The 14,598-nt window shown below is 54.8% G+C and overlaps 1 protein-coding gene and 1 long non-coding RNA gene across 6 annotated transcripts in view; one reads left to right on the top strand and one right to left on the bottom strand.

Annotated features, from left to right (window-relative positions):
* The window catches only part of LOC102168197 (uncharacterized), a 90,943-nt gene that overhangs the window by 49,238 nt on the left and 27,107 nt on the right, over positions 1-14,598 (top strand). The gene's annotated exons all lie outside the window — the stretch shown is intronic.
* On the bottom strand, positions 7,868-11,671 carry HTR5A (5-hydroxytryptamine receptor 5A). Its single transcript, XM_021078837.2, is given in 8 exon segments — positions 7,868-8,045; positions 8,048-8,155; positions 8,158-8,208; positions 8,211-8,284; positions 10,812-11,003; positions 11,005-11,064; positions 11,066-11,195; positions 11,198-11,671. Coding segments are annotated over 8 exon segments (1,065 nt in total). The 5' UTR covers positions 11,583-11,671; the 3' UTR covers positions 7,868-7,980.

Here is a 14,598-nt window from a genome sequence, read left to right on the forward strand (position 1 = left end):
GAGATTGACGCGTTGGGCAGTCGTTACTCGGGAGCCACGAGCTCTCCAGAGGTATTTAAAGTCCCTCCACCTCAGCCGAGGGCCCAGCGAAAAGGACAGCCAAGCTCATCAGAATGTAAGGAGCGAGAAAGCGTTGGCCAGGACTCCAGGAAGGTGAGCCCGTTGGAGCCTAGAAAGAGTTTTTAGTCCCAGAAAATGAACTTAGTTACAATGAAAGAGGTTTTTGTTGCCCTCGAAGCTGAAAGACAGCATCTCATGCGCCCACAGTTATTGATGACATGGAGTAGCCGGAAATGTCCCCGCCTGCAGGTCCCCGAGCTCCCAGACGGGAAAGGCGTTAAACTCGAAGGGCGGGAAGAGCAGGGAGCGCCGGATTCCGCGCTGGGCCGGGTCCCGGAAGGCGTTACCCTCTCGGGCTGGTGCTCTCACGGGAGCAGATCTGGATCTGCATCGAGCAGGGGAACCGGGGAGAGAGAGACAGGCAAGGAGGCAGGATAAGCCGGGCTGCAGCTGCTGCCCCGGGGCTGAGCGCAGACCGCCTGCGGTCCTGCCCACCGGCTAGGAAATCTCTCGAAAGAACTCCTCCTCAGTGGGAAAGCCAGCTGAGACCCACCGCTGCTGAAGAGAAGAGCCAGAGGGGCTGTGCGCGTGTTCAGGGCCCCCAGCTCGTGCGGCTGCAGCAGCTCCCAGCGCTGGTGGCGGAACTTCCTTCACGTCTGCTGCACACGTAAACCCGTGACTCCTACACGCGTTCCTCTTGAAAATGACCTTTCCCTTCGCACCTGAAGTATGATTTTCCCAGACACACACACACGTCTGCAACGAACAGAACACAGAGACGCCGTTTCACGAGCATCTGCTCTGATGATGAGACACGAAGCTCCTGCCATGGGGTCTGTCCTCCTAGCAGGTCCGGGAGTGAAACCTCTAGGCTCTGATGGGCTCCCGAGTGTTCACAGGACCTCGGCGGCGCCTGTGGTGGCAGAGCAAAGGGCAGCGGGGTGTTTGTTGTGTGTAGGACTGCGTTCACCTGACCACTGACTACAGCTGCCTGACATACATGAGAGAGTGAAGATCACCGCTTTTTCAGTAACAGATGCCGTTTTTATACTGATCTGCAATTCCTCAAATAACATGCAAAACCAGCCCGGTGGCCGTGCCCTCTTCCAGGACGGGCGGAAGCCTCTCCCGGCGAGTGGAGGAAACCCCAGGACGCTGTGGAAGCTGCCGCTCTCTCGGAGAAGAGCCTGAACCAGGCCCTTCTGGGCCTGCGTGCCCTGAGTTCTGCCCGGGCCAACCCCCGCCTGTGCCACTTCCCGGAGGGCCACGTTCCGGGTGAGGACGGGAAGCTCTTTGGGGAGATGGGCGGCCCCTGACCGACCTCCGCAGGCTGTCTGGTCCCCAGGCTGGGCTGGTCCTCGACAGGCCCTCCCGCCCCCTCGAGCACAACCAGGAGCCTCTGGAGCCCAGTGGCCTCTGAGGAGCTTCTCTCTGCAGCCGCAAGGCCCCGTTTTAACCACCCTGGCGCCCTCTCCCACGTCTTGGGCCAAATGGAAACTAAGCTTTTTGCAGCAAAAATTAAATAAAACTCTTCAAATGTTGTGGAAGTGCAGTAAATGCCGTTTCCTGATCGTAGGCGTGTGAGAGCTTCTCTCTCAAGTTCTGGGGCAACAGAATTGTCTTCAGTTGCGTTTAAGTTCCGTTTCTGAATCATTTAAGTGGAACTGGAAAACCTGGCTTCTTTTCACGCGGCAAAAATAAACTCTGAGTGAAAGGTATAAACGCGGTGTCTTTGCCACCTGAGCATTTTTTAAAACGTGACATGCATTTGGCCCTCACGTTCAAGAAGGAATTCGTGCCTAATCTAGACAGAAAATGATACTTAATTCACTGGGTAGAATTCGCGTCCCTGTTCTGTATCCGTTGTTGTCACCCCGCGAAAGCCCGAGCTGCCTGCCCTTAGGATGCTCCTTGAAGCGCTAGGGGATGGCAGTGCCGCCGAGGTAACCGGCAGAGTGCCCGTCGTGGGTCAGACCCTGAAGGAAAACCTTCACGATTTTCTAGTTCCTGCCTTGAGAGCTGCCCGAGACCTGGGACTCCCGGGCCTTGTTCGCAAAGCTGGCGGGCAGGATGGAGATGCTCCCCACGGATCTGCGCAGCCCTGTGGCTGGGCTCCATCCTCCCGGGCCCGAGGACCCGCGACTGGCCTGACTGGAGGTCTAGAGACACCTGCGGGTTAGGGGGTGCCAAGGAAGGAAGTAGGAGACACCTCATAAAAGACGGCCCTTGTGCTGGGACACGGTGACTTGACATCATGAAGGTGACAGTTTTCCTTAAGTGAAGCATGCAGGCAGTTACTTGATGCAATTCTAATTAAAAGGGCCACCCTCATTGTATCTGGAGCCCGATAAATCGATAGTCAAGTTCAGCTGGAAAACAGTTTGTAGCAGCATCAGGAAAACCATGACCATGCAAGACACGAAGAGCAATCCCTACATACCGGGAGCCTTAACCCCTGAAGGCTGTGTGGGCAAAGAGCAGGGCCTGGGTGCAGGGAGAGGGGCGGCCCCGCGGCGGGGAACCTCACTCCGGGAGGAGGGCACGCCGGCTCCGAGACTGAAGCCGAAGCCCCAGGGTCTCGGCTGTAAGATGGCACATAGATGCCATCTTCTCCCTCTGTCCCCACATGGCGGTCCCTTTGTGTGTGACTCTGCCCTTGTCACCTCGTCTTCCCAGATCCCTGTACACCTTGCAGCCCTGCATGTTCTCTGTAAGTCACAGATGCGTGCTTGCACACGCGCACACGCAGTCATCTCCATGTTTCACATATTTTCAGGGGCGTTAAGAACTCGTGGCCGGCTTCTCCGTCACCTGTTGGCGCTGTTTAAAACTGCAGCTGAGTAGACGGGGGAGCTGGGCTCGTTTGTGCTCCTCTCACATGGCTTTGAGCTGTCACCGAGGACACGGCTCCACCTGCGCTCGTGACGTGCCGCTCACAGCAGGCCTGATCCTCCCTTTCTTGGATCTTATTAGAACATTCGATTAGTCCTAACCTCTAGAAAGAGGTTTATGCTCGAGAGACAAAGGGTACGTTGTCAAAAAGACTGTATTTGGTCCTGTCGAGAAAGGCCGCCTTAATAAGCAAACTTTGTAATCAGTGGCGTGGTTTCCTGCTGATTCCAGATCAGCGGGGTTGTGTTTCAATGCAATTCTAATTCAAAGGGCCGCCCACGTTTTACCTGGAGCCCCATAAATTGACAGTGGAGTTCAGCAGGAAAACCGTTTGTATCAGTACAGTCCCGCGGTCCCCAACCTCCAGCTGTAGGAATAACGACATGTCCTGAGGAGCAGGAAGGAGGGGGGAGCCCGGGGAGAGGGGCCCTCGAACCCACCTCTGCCCCCCGCGCTCCGCCCACCCCCTCCATCCAGGCGGGGACCTCTATCCCGCCTCCTGGTGCCTGGTCTGGATCACGCTGCCCTCGGGGGAGACAGTCTGCCTGAGGCCAAACAGGCGGCCTGGGGGCCTGCTTTGTGAGCCCGAGCCTCCCCTCCGCGCAGGTTGAAACTGACGGGAGGGTGTCCGACCAGCGGTGCTGGCGGGTAGGGGAAGGCCCGCGGGGCGAGGGCCCAGGCGGCCTTGATGGGCACCTCGGACCTGGCAGTTTCAACAGGGCAGGGTGTCCCCTCTCGCCTTCGGAGGCTGCCGTCGGGATCAGGTGCGGGCGGGGCAGGCTCCTCCTGAGGCCTCACTCCTTGGCACATAGATGCCGCCCGCTCCCTCTGTCCCCACGTGGCGGTCCCTCTGTGTGTGACTCTGCCCTCGTCACCTCGGCCTCTCAGATCCCACCTGTGTGACCTCACTTAGCTCTTTAAAGGCCCACCTTCAAATACAGGTATATCCTGAGGCATTGGGGGTTAGGACCTCAGCCTGTGAATTCTGGGGGGGCATAACTCAGCCCATAGCGACCCCCAAGTTGGAGGCAGGTGTTAGATGCGCCCACTCTCAAGGCTTGTCCGTGGGCCAGGGCACTCGGAACTCCTCGTTCCCGGAAACGAACACACCCAGCGTGGGGCCAGAGCCGACACCCCTGCCCAGAATCCGCTCAGGAAGTGTGAGCTGCTCTGACTACAGAGGGCGTGCCAACCAAGGACCCCTGGGCCTGACGCCTGGCCCCTGTGTCGCTCGGGCTGGTTGGGCCAGAGGACTCAGGAGGAGGAGGAGTTGGTCAGGTGGCAGAGGCCAGGGGTGGGAACAGCTCCGTTCTAGGGCTGGGGCACAGGGGACCTGCTCAGGATCCCGGCCGAACCACCTCTGAAGCCTCAGAGGAGGGTCTCAGGACCAGGGGGGTATGCTGCAGCGAGACCCCCCAGGAAAGGATGCTTCCCACCAAGCTTGGGGGGGGGCTCTGTGGAGCTGGGATGAAGGACCTCTGAGGGGGCTGTGGCCGCTGGCGCTGGCAGCTTTGAGGGAGAGCTGCGGGGCTGGGACAGGCAGCAGAGGGGACCCCGCCGTGGCTACTGGCATCAGCCCGTGAGGAAGCTCCTGTGGTGATGCCATAGTCACCTTCCCCCTCTGCTCCAGCCTCTCTCGGGGGCCTCCCAGGTTCGAGCCGGCCGGGCAGGGTGGCGCTGGAAAGCGGAAATGTCAGCTCCAGCCGCACAGAGCAGAGCTGGTCCCTCCGCCAGCAGCGTGTTTGCAGAGTGAACGACAATTTAAAGAAGCTTATGATGAGGCATCGGAAGGTCTCCAGCCCCTGGTTTTCCAGAAGGTGGGAAGGACAGCACCGCACACTTTGGCAGAGATCCTGTGGTTTACGCAGCAGTCGTAAGGACGCTACTCTCCAGCGTCTTTCCTTTGTCAGCGCGAGGGGTGCGTCACTTCGCCCACCTGATCTCCAGGAGCTGAAGAGAAGGGCACGGGGGAGGTTGGTCTTGGACACTCCACTGGGGACTTGCAGTAAGGCTGGCTGTGACAACATGGCACAGGGAAGAGGGGCTGATGTTTTTAAATCATCTTCTGTTTACAGTTCGTGTTGTTTCTTGATGACACTAACAGCCAACAGCAAATGGAAGCGTTTCACACATAAGGGCGTCGCACCCTAGACAGCCAAGCGCAGTCACCATCTGCCCCTCATGGTATTTCTTTCTTTCCTTTTTTTTGCATTTTAGGGCCACACTTGTGACATATGGAAGTTCTCAGGCTAGGAGTCAAGCCAGAGCCACAGCTGCCCGCCTACACCACAGCCACAGCAACACCAGATCTGAGCCATGTCTTCAGTCTACACCACAGCTCACGGCATTGCTGGATCCTCAATCCACTGAGCAAGGCCAGGAATCCAACCCATGTCCTCATGGATGCTCGTTGGGCTTGTAACCTGCTGAGCCACAACGGAAAATGCCTGCCCCTTTTAATGTTTCTTACCCAGACAACTTTCAGTATTGAAATGGAAACAGAATAACTCCGTATTTGCCACTTCTTCCTTCCCGTGGACTATATTTCTTGCTCAGGTCTCATATGCAGAGTGTATTTTAAGTAACACCTGGGAGGTACTAAATATATATTAAATAATAACAGTGAAGGAGTTCCCACTATGGAGCAGTGGGACGTGCAGTGTGTCTGCAGCACTGGGATGCAGATTCAGCCCCCGACCGGGCACATGGGTTAAGGATCCGGCATTACTGCAGCCACGGTGTCCGTTGCAACTGCGGCTCAAATCTGATCCCTGGCCTGGGAATGCCCTGTGCTGTGGGGCAGCCAAAAAAGAACGAAAAAAAGAACAGGAGAGGGACTGAGTCATCTTATGAAAATAGCAATAACCTCAGTGGCGATTGAAATTCATAACGTACCCCTCCAACAAGGCGGACGGAGTCACGGCGAGTCACAGAGAACTCGAAACCACCAGACAGTGTGGCACTCCTTCCTAAAGCCTCGCTGTACTAAAAAGTTTGAAGGAAATAAACTTTTTTTTTTTCAAAAAAAAAAAAAGCAAAACATTAGGAGTAATAGGACAGACACTGAAAGTATGGAGTAAAATGAAGAATTTCACATGGACTTCCAGATAGAATAGATTTTTACAAAATTTCCCTTTGATTCTGATGTGCCATCTGCAGGTGCCGTGTCTTGAGTTTATCCTTCTCTGCTTTGGGGACTCAGGTTTTGGGAACACTTCCCCTATTAAAACCCCAGACTCTGGTGCCATTGCATCCTCTCTCTGGTTCTAATAGTGGGGTAGGCAACTCGAGTGAGTAAACAGGTTGTATTTTAAAACATCCGTGGGTTTAGTGCTTCAAGTATTGTGTACAGGAAGAAAGCAGTCTAAGGTTTTTTCCCAAGTCACTTCTTGAAGGAGTTTGCTCCAAGGCTTAGATGAGCGATTTGCGTAGATGAGACGTCAGTCACTGTCCGACTTCACCAGGGGATCTGGTTTCCTTATGGAATCACATTCGCTGAATAAAAACCATCTTTGCGGTAAAGACAAGGCTAAATTTCAAACCAAGACCACGAATTGACACATTGCCTATTTTTGAAATCTTTTTTGATATAATTTAGTGTGTGCAAAATAATACATGTAATAGACACATATTATAATAATTCAAAGACTTAGACATAATTTTTAAATCCAGGTGTCCAGAGAATCAGGGACATAACAGACCACGGGCAGTTTATTGTCTACGGTCTTTTTAAAGCTTCGTGTAACGGCCAGGGTTTTCCAGGACATGTGAGTGCTGCATCGTCACTTCGTTGTCTTGTCTCACCAGTTGAGTTTGTAGAAGGCTGCTGCTCTCTTGTCACTCACCAGCGTGGCCTCCGCAAGCATTCGCTGTCCGTGCACAGACGCAGCTAGCAAAGCAGTCAGCAGGCCCCTGCAGGTGCCTGCGTTTGGTAAATGTGCCTTCGTAGTTCTTGCTTATGAAACTGAAGAAGGCGGCAACTGATGAGAGAGTTTGGATCTGCAGATAGAAGTCTTTGTCCGGCAACATTGACATAAATTCCATACAAACGAAGCCCACAGTAAAGAAGCAAGTTTGACAGATTCTGTGGAATTTGTAGATATTTCTGTGTTGTGAACAGTTGCTTCAAAATAGAAGGAGGGATTTGAGCTGATTTTCATTCCTGGTCCAAGTTGATGGGCTGCATTTTAGACCAAGGGAGCCAGCGGAAACTTGGCCTCCTCCGTAGGTTTGGTGTGTACGTGTGGTTGCCATAACCAAAACCACAGCGCCATGTCAGCTGGTCTCGCAGACACGGCTGTGAACTTTAATATGTTTGGAGAGAATATTTTTGGCTGAATACTGGGACATACCCACAGGTACTAGGGTATACCTCCCAGGACCATGGATTGGAGTGTTTTTGAAACAGGAACTATTCCAGGCTATGGACGGAAACTTGAAATTATGTTTCCTATTCCCCAGAGGTTCCCACTGTGACTTGTTCATGATTTTATGTCTGTTCTCAGCGTGCCTGTGTTTTTGATCTCCCCCCTCTCTGTCTGGGTCGGTCTCCCCCCTCTCTGTCTGGGTCGGTCTCCCCCCTCTCTGTCTGGGTCGGTCTCCCCCCTCTCTGTCTGGGTCGATCTCCCCCCTCTCTGTCTGGGTTGATCTGCCCCCTCTCTGTCTGGATGGACCTGCCCCCTCTCTGTCTGGATGGACCTGCTCCCTCTGTCTGTGTCATCTCCTGATCTCCTCCCTCTTGTCTGCCTTGTTTGACTCCCCTGGGACAAGGATGACGACTGTGCCGGGCTGGGTTTTGGAAAGGAAGGGGCACGTCTGTGGGCCAGCTCCGTGGCCGTTGGGTGCAGGGCGAGGAAGAGCAGATAAAGGTAGATCGACAAGGTCCAGAGCTGCCTGTGCAGACACGCGTTCTGCCGGGAGTGTGGCAGCGAGGCCTGCCGCTCTGCAGCAGCCCCGGGGAGCCCGCAGGTCCGCCTCTTCCCGGTGGAGTGGGGCTGGCGCGCGCCTCCTGCCCGTGCCACTTAGTGCTCAGTGGCACCTGGAGAGAAGTTGTGAGGTGCTGTTGTCGTGCTTGTTGCAGGCCGTGTACATCAGGGGTTGAAGAGGGAGCTGGAGTAGCCGAGCCACAGGAGGACAGTCTTTCAGGGGGCGGGCAAGTCCCAGGAGCTCGGTGCCGAAGGAGGGGATCCACAGGGCACAAACTCGCGATGAGGAGGCCCACCATGAGGGCCGCCCTCGGCTCCTTCCGTTCCCGCCGATGTTGCCTCCTGTCTGGAAGGTGACAGTGGCATGGCGGACGGTGGACACTGTCTCGGGCTGCTGAGCAGAGGCCCTCCCTGGGAGACATGAGCAGAAGCTTCAGGAAGAGGCACCTCTCCGTCCCTGCCGGGTCTGGGTGGGCTGAAGCTCGATGCTGAGCCCTGGGTCCGCACAGCCGCTGCAAGAGAAAGTCCTCCGGTGTCAGGTGCAGCGCCCGGGCGGCTCCGCGGCCACGCTCGGCTGTGAGACCGAGCTGGGGGTTGCTCACATCTTGGGAGTGGAAGGAGGTGGGAACGTCCACAGTCACGCAGTGACGACGGAGTCCCTGTTGCTGTCTTCAGCGGGGAGCGGAGACACGCAGGCCGTGCAGCACATGCAGTTCGGTGACAGAGGTCCCCGTGTGGTCCCAGCGGCGCTACATCCCTATCAAACCCGGCACACGTAGGACCCAGGGCTCCGGGACCTCTGACTTTCTGGGTTTCTGTGAATCTCTTCGAAAATGTTAGAATGTTTGAGAACGTTTCTTCTAGTGTAGGGTGCCTGCTGCTGTGCTTCCAGAACATGTCTTGCTGTTGGGGACAGTGCACTCGCCAGGATGTTTGTCTCCGTCTGGTTTAGTCTGTGTTCTGCGCCCTCCCCTGACTTTTATGGCGGACAGACCCTGAGCTCAGCCTCTCCACTGAGGCTCCCCCAGGTCTTGGGAAGAGGCTCCTGCTGTCCGGGGCTTCAGCGTCACCCCTGCTGTAAAGAAGTTAAGGAAGTCCTCCGAGGAATTCCTGGGAAAGAAGCTCTTTCCTCCCTTCCAGTCCCCTTTTTCAGGTCTTTGGGGAACTAGGTGAAGGGGTATCTAATGACGCGGCCCCTCGATATGAGGCAGTTGCAGCGGCAGATGTACTGGATGACCAGATTAGTTGGTCCAGGACCGTGTGAGACGCGTTCAGGCTAGATCGCTGATGGACTCGTGGGGAGACGACTCCGAGCTGACATCCCATTCTGCCCAGCACTCTGTAAGCCCCATGCATGTGAAAATGAGCAGCACACAGCTCTTCCCCAGCAGCACACAACCTTTCCGTGGACCAGGTTGCCTCTCACCCCCTTTCCCTTCATCTAGAGTGATGCCCTCCCTTTTCTCCCCTACCTACCTACACCTCTGGTTCCGCTGCGCTCCATTGACTGGTGATGCTTGGAATTAGCTACTGACTCTGGAGAAACGCAGTCACATTGCAGCATTCGCAGTAGATCTCTCTCTCCCTAGGCTGGGCTCTTCGTAGGCAAGCCTGTAGTATGTGCTCGGGGTGCTTAATTGAATTGACTTTGTTGTCCCAGAGCCAACAGCAGAAATGCTGTGTACATTTCCAATCTATTTGTCTTTTGTTGTTGTTGTTGTTGTTGTTGTTGTTGTTGCTATTTCTTGGGCCGCTCCCGCGGCATATGGAGGTTCCCAGGCTAGGGGTTGAATCGGAGCTGTAGCCACCGGCCTACGCCAGAGCCACAGCAACGCGGGATCCGAGCCGCGTCTGCAACCTACACCACAGCTCACGGCAACGCCGGATCGTTAACCCACTGAGCAAGGGCAGGGACCGAACCCGCAACCTCATGGTTCCTAGTCGGATTCGTTAACCACTGCGCCATCACGGGAACTCCACCAATCTAACTTAAATATGTGAGTCAGGTTCAAGGGGTCATCCTTGGCAATGAGGTGGGGGTGAAGGGCAGCCTCCACACCCAGTGGATTCATAGGAACTCTTATAGATCCTGAATCGTGAGCCATAGGGTCAGATTAGCAGGGGTTAACAAAAAGCAGGAAAGTGTGGGTGGAGAGAAGAGGAGAAAAGAGCCCTCATGAGTGCTGTAGCAGTTGTACCTTAAGTGCCGCTTGGAGAGAGCTGGGCAGTTGTCTGCCTTAGAGTTTGTATTTTCTCCTGCAGCTTTACTCGTGTTCAGGGAGGCAAGCACGTGGCCCTCAGCTGCACGTAGTCTAGGGGTGATGGGGTGGGAGCAGATGGAGAGTGGCCCCACAGAAAATGGGAGCAGGTCGTAAATGCAGGCTCTGAGACGGATGTAAACAGGATCTTTAATCTTGCATCAGGAGATGGGGATGCTGAGAACCACGGTGACCCAGGACATAGCACATTCTGCCAATTAGTTGCCGTAATTTGCAGAGGAAACAAGGACCGGGTCGCAGCACTAATCTGCTTTGCCGAGTGTGTGGCAGTCTTCCTGCCAAGTCATACTCCCTCCTCTCCCTTCCTCCTGCCCAGACACCCCCGCTCTAAGTGCAGGAAGCTGCGCATTTATCTTGTACAGCCCCAGACGCAAATTTCTTCAGCCATTCTAAAGGATGTCACAGGTCCCTAGAATTTCAGAGCCTAGGGGGACCCTGTAGAATTATGTACTTCAGACCCATCACTTTATATCAAAATAATCCTTTAGGGGTAAATGCTCTGTGACACTGAGCAGGTCAGAGCAGAGTCAGTGAGGCTGTCCTTCTCCCAGGCTCCTCCCCCCACACTAAAAAGTTCCACTTTCTGCAAACCTGGGAGGAGGTGTGCCAGCGATGAGGCCTGTTCTGAAGCAGGCAGGGTATTTTTAGGGATCACTTTACACCCACCTCCACAGCTTCCGCAATGGGCAAGATGCTGTTGGTTTTCCGGGGGCCCACGCGAAGCTTGGCAGCCTTGTAGATCTTCCAGTCGCCAAAGAGCACCACGCAGAACGACAGGTAGAAGGCGCCCACGGTGGAGAGCACGGTGTAGGAGGGCTCGCGGCTCGCCTGGCACTCTTCGCTGCCCTGAGTACGTCTCCCCCCAGCCGAAGGGCAGCTGGGCCAGGGAGGTGACTGCGGTGCCCGCGATCAATCGTTAGATTAGAGACGCGCTTTCCGGCCCGGAGCGTGTATTCCAGGTGGCGGGTGAGGGACCAGTAGCGCTCCAGCGCACTGGCCGTCACGTTCCAGATGCTGGCCGTGCCCCAGAGCACTTGAGAGCGATCCAAAGCTCGCACAGCCTCCCGCCCAGCCGCCAGCGGCGCCCGAACGGCTCAGGCACCAGGCTCAGCGGCATGACCAGGGCAGCCACTAGCACGTCTGAGATGGCCACGGACGCCACCAGGTTGTGTGGAACACGGTGGAACGTGCGAACACGGAGGAGAATGGTCGCCAGCACCAACAGGTTCCAGGAGAACATCGCTGCCCCGGGAAACCCAGCAGGGTCAGAAGGAGCTGAAGGCGGGGTGGGCGGGGCCCGGATCTCTACGCTGAAGACGGAGGAGGGGTGGGCGGGGCGCGGGTCTGCTGCTGCGACACCGCCCTTCGTCTTCAGAGGGCCCGAGGTGGCGAGCGTAGCGTAGCTGCGGTTTACAGGCAGCTGCATTTCTAGGTCGGGAGATAGCAGGCCGGCGTGTGCAGGAAGGCTGCTCTGGACGACTGAAGGTGGGCCCTGTGCCTGCAGCCACTCCCGATGTTTGTCACCTCTGGCCAGTGGCAGGGTTTCTGGGGGGGGGGGGGTGCCTGTGAATCTGGCCCCAACCTCCGCCAGCGAGCACCCGTGAGAGCGGGTGTTGTAAGCTGCGGCAGCTCTGAAGCCCTCAGAGGCTGGGAAAGCGAAGGAGAGGGGCTGCGTCTGGCAGCCAGGGCCCGCCTGAGCTGTCACGTGCCCAGGGCTCTGCACCTCTGGTCGCCTCCAGCCGAGCATCTCTCAAGGGGAGGAGAAGCTGGGCCTCGGAGCGTGTGGGTGCCAAGAGAAGGGCTGGTGCGGCAGAGCAGTGGTCCTCGCGCGTGGGCTCCCACCCTGCCCTCCTTCTGCAGCGGCAGCGCTGCTGCCTCAACTCCGCGCTGGGGAAGCCACGTTTCTGGGACTTGCCTTCTGCGATTCCCCGCCCCCTCCCCAGCCCTCCCGGGGCTGCGGCTCCGGAGAGCCAGTGCTGGCGCGCCCACCCGGTCCCGCCTTATCAAGCTGGGGGTCCAGCCTAGGTGAGGCGTCAGCTGATAAGTCCGCCTCCCGCCCAGAAGGCGCTGCGCTGGCGCTGTCCCTGGTGCTGCCGGCTGTCCCTGCCCGAGAGCGCGCGCCGAGCGTGGTGCTGTCCGTGGTGCTGCCGCTTGTCCCTGAACTGAGTTCTCCGAGTGAAACAAGTTTACCAGTCAACTTTGCTTGAAATGTTTCTCTAGCCGCCTCCTGCGCACGTTCTTCTATGGGTGGTCTGGACACCTTGGGCGGCTTCTCGCTTTCTGCAGGTCTTGCCTTTGGTGCATGTTCTGAGTTACGGGTCCAAGATGATTTCCTTGGCTTTTCTGCACTGGAAGATTCCAGTATATGATTGCGTTCTTTTTACACAACGGCGGGTGCTTTCCTTAAAGGGTTGTTTTCCTTTAAGGAGAACAGGGCAAGACAGTTCCTTGAGCTGGCTGGGGTCTTGGAGCTGGAACGTTTAAACTATCTCTGAGTCATGGAGAAGCTGCAGTCTCCAGTGAACGGTAACCACATTTGCATCATTTGAAGGGAAACGTTGGATACCAGTTGTTATAAAAAGCTGCATCTCCAACGGGGGGGGGGGCACGTTGACCTCTTTCCCCACACACACTCACATAACCATACATTCATTCACAGTCATTGTGAAGATACAAAAACTCCTATCCTGAAGGTGTGATTTAAAGCACTTCCCAAGTAGACACATGATGTAGCAAGATGAAATAAATTAAAATCAGGTTAATGAGATGACAGTAAAGTAAGATGGCACGAAGCGTTTTTTAAAGCACTTTCCATGGGTGTCATGGAATTCTCCACATGTACTACTGATTGGCCACAAATGTGGTTGGAAGCTTTGAGCTATTTGAGAATGGGAGACAGGTTTTGTTACAAAATTTCCTTTCTAACCGTAAAATGAGCATCAGTAGACCGCAATGAGATGAGAGAAGCTCCTGCCCGGGATCTAGAGGAGAGGACGCTGTTAGGAAATCTTGATGAGAACGTTATTCATTAAGTAACAGTTATCCACAGAGCTGCTTCACCAAATATCTCGTAAAAACAGCTGATGGTGGCCGCCTTATGCAGTGCAGCCCTGTGCGGCTCTAGTCAGGGGTAGACTTGTGCTTGTTCAGAGCAGGTCACCTTTTTGATGTCACAGAACTAATTGGTGTGAAACATAAACCATTAATTCCTTTCTTTGGAAAAAACCGTGCTCTGAACAATTCTGCATTTCACCTCACTGGCCCATGACTGGGTGAAGCGGATGAGCTGCATCTCTGGCAGGCAGGTCTTGATGGTCTCTCTTGGTACAGGTCATGGGCTTGAAATTATATCCCACCCCACCCCTGCACTGCATGCACAGCTCTCTGTATTGACAGTTACGTGTCTGATAAGGGACCAAGCCAGAGGTAACTGAGGATATCTCTTGAAAAATGGAGCATCGTGAACTTAAGAACAGAGCAGAATCCTCTCACAAAGTAGAGATCCAGTGAAGTATTCCCAGAAAAACCAAATTATGTTGAGAAGTTTTGGTTTGTCTTCTTATACAGACACAAAGGAAAACATCAGAACATTCCAGCTTTTTTTAATATCCGGTGTAGACTCCCGTCTGCCATAAAGCACCTCTGAACTGCCAGTTTTGAGGAAGGTTCTCTTCTTTGTTTGCAGCCTGTGGGCTGACTTGTGTCTCCTCTCTCTTAAAGCCCACGTGTGGAAGTCCTCCAGGCCCTCAGAATCTGGCTGTATTTGGAAACAGGGTCTTTAAAGAGGTGATTCAGTTACAACGAGGCTGTCAGTGTGAGCCCTCATTGAATCACACTGGTGTTCTTATAAGAAGAGGAAACTGGACACAGAAGGAGACACCAGGGGTGTTTGTGCACAGAGGAAAGGCAGTGAGGACGCAGCAAAAAGATGGCCATCTGTAAGACAAGGGGGCGGCCTCAGGAGAGACCACACGTGCTGGCACGCTGATCTTGGACTTGCAGCCTCCAGAGCTGTGAAACAGAAAGCACATGCCCACTGCTTGTGCCACTAAGTGTGCGATGGCTGCTCTGGCACACCAGAATACACCATCCAACAAAAGATACTTCAAAAGATGCAACCAGATAACCGAATGAGGCGTAGTGGTTTTCCAGCATCATAACCAGTTATGGGACACCTACAAAAGCGAGTCTTGATGAGTTTGTGGCCTTTCCAGCAATACTTGGGTTGCAGGCCCAGTTGTCTGTTGAAGTTACTTACAGTTTGTGATGAAGCCATGTCACTGGCGTATAGAAAAATGCTCATTTTGCATTTTCTTGGTGGGAAGGTATGCATCTATTTCATTCAAGTAAGAACTGATTCTTGACTAAAAGTCTGAAAGTAAGAAAAGGCTGGAAACATAAACCGTTACCTTATTCTCCCTGCTTGCAAGGATCTCATAGGT

This window comes from Sus scrofa, chromosome 18, assembly GCF_054392235.1.
Source record: "Sus scrofa isolate SSC_HxYL_T2T_F1_AM1 chromosome 18, Sscrofa_HxYL_maternal_Yorkshire_Landrace_v2.0, whole genome shotgun sequence".
Classification (NCBI taxonomy): domain Eukaryota; kingdom Metazoa; phylum Chordata; class Mammalia; order Artiodactyla; family Suidae; genus Sus; species Sus scrofa.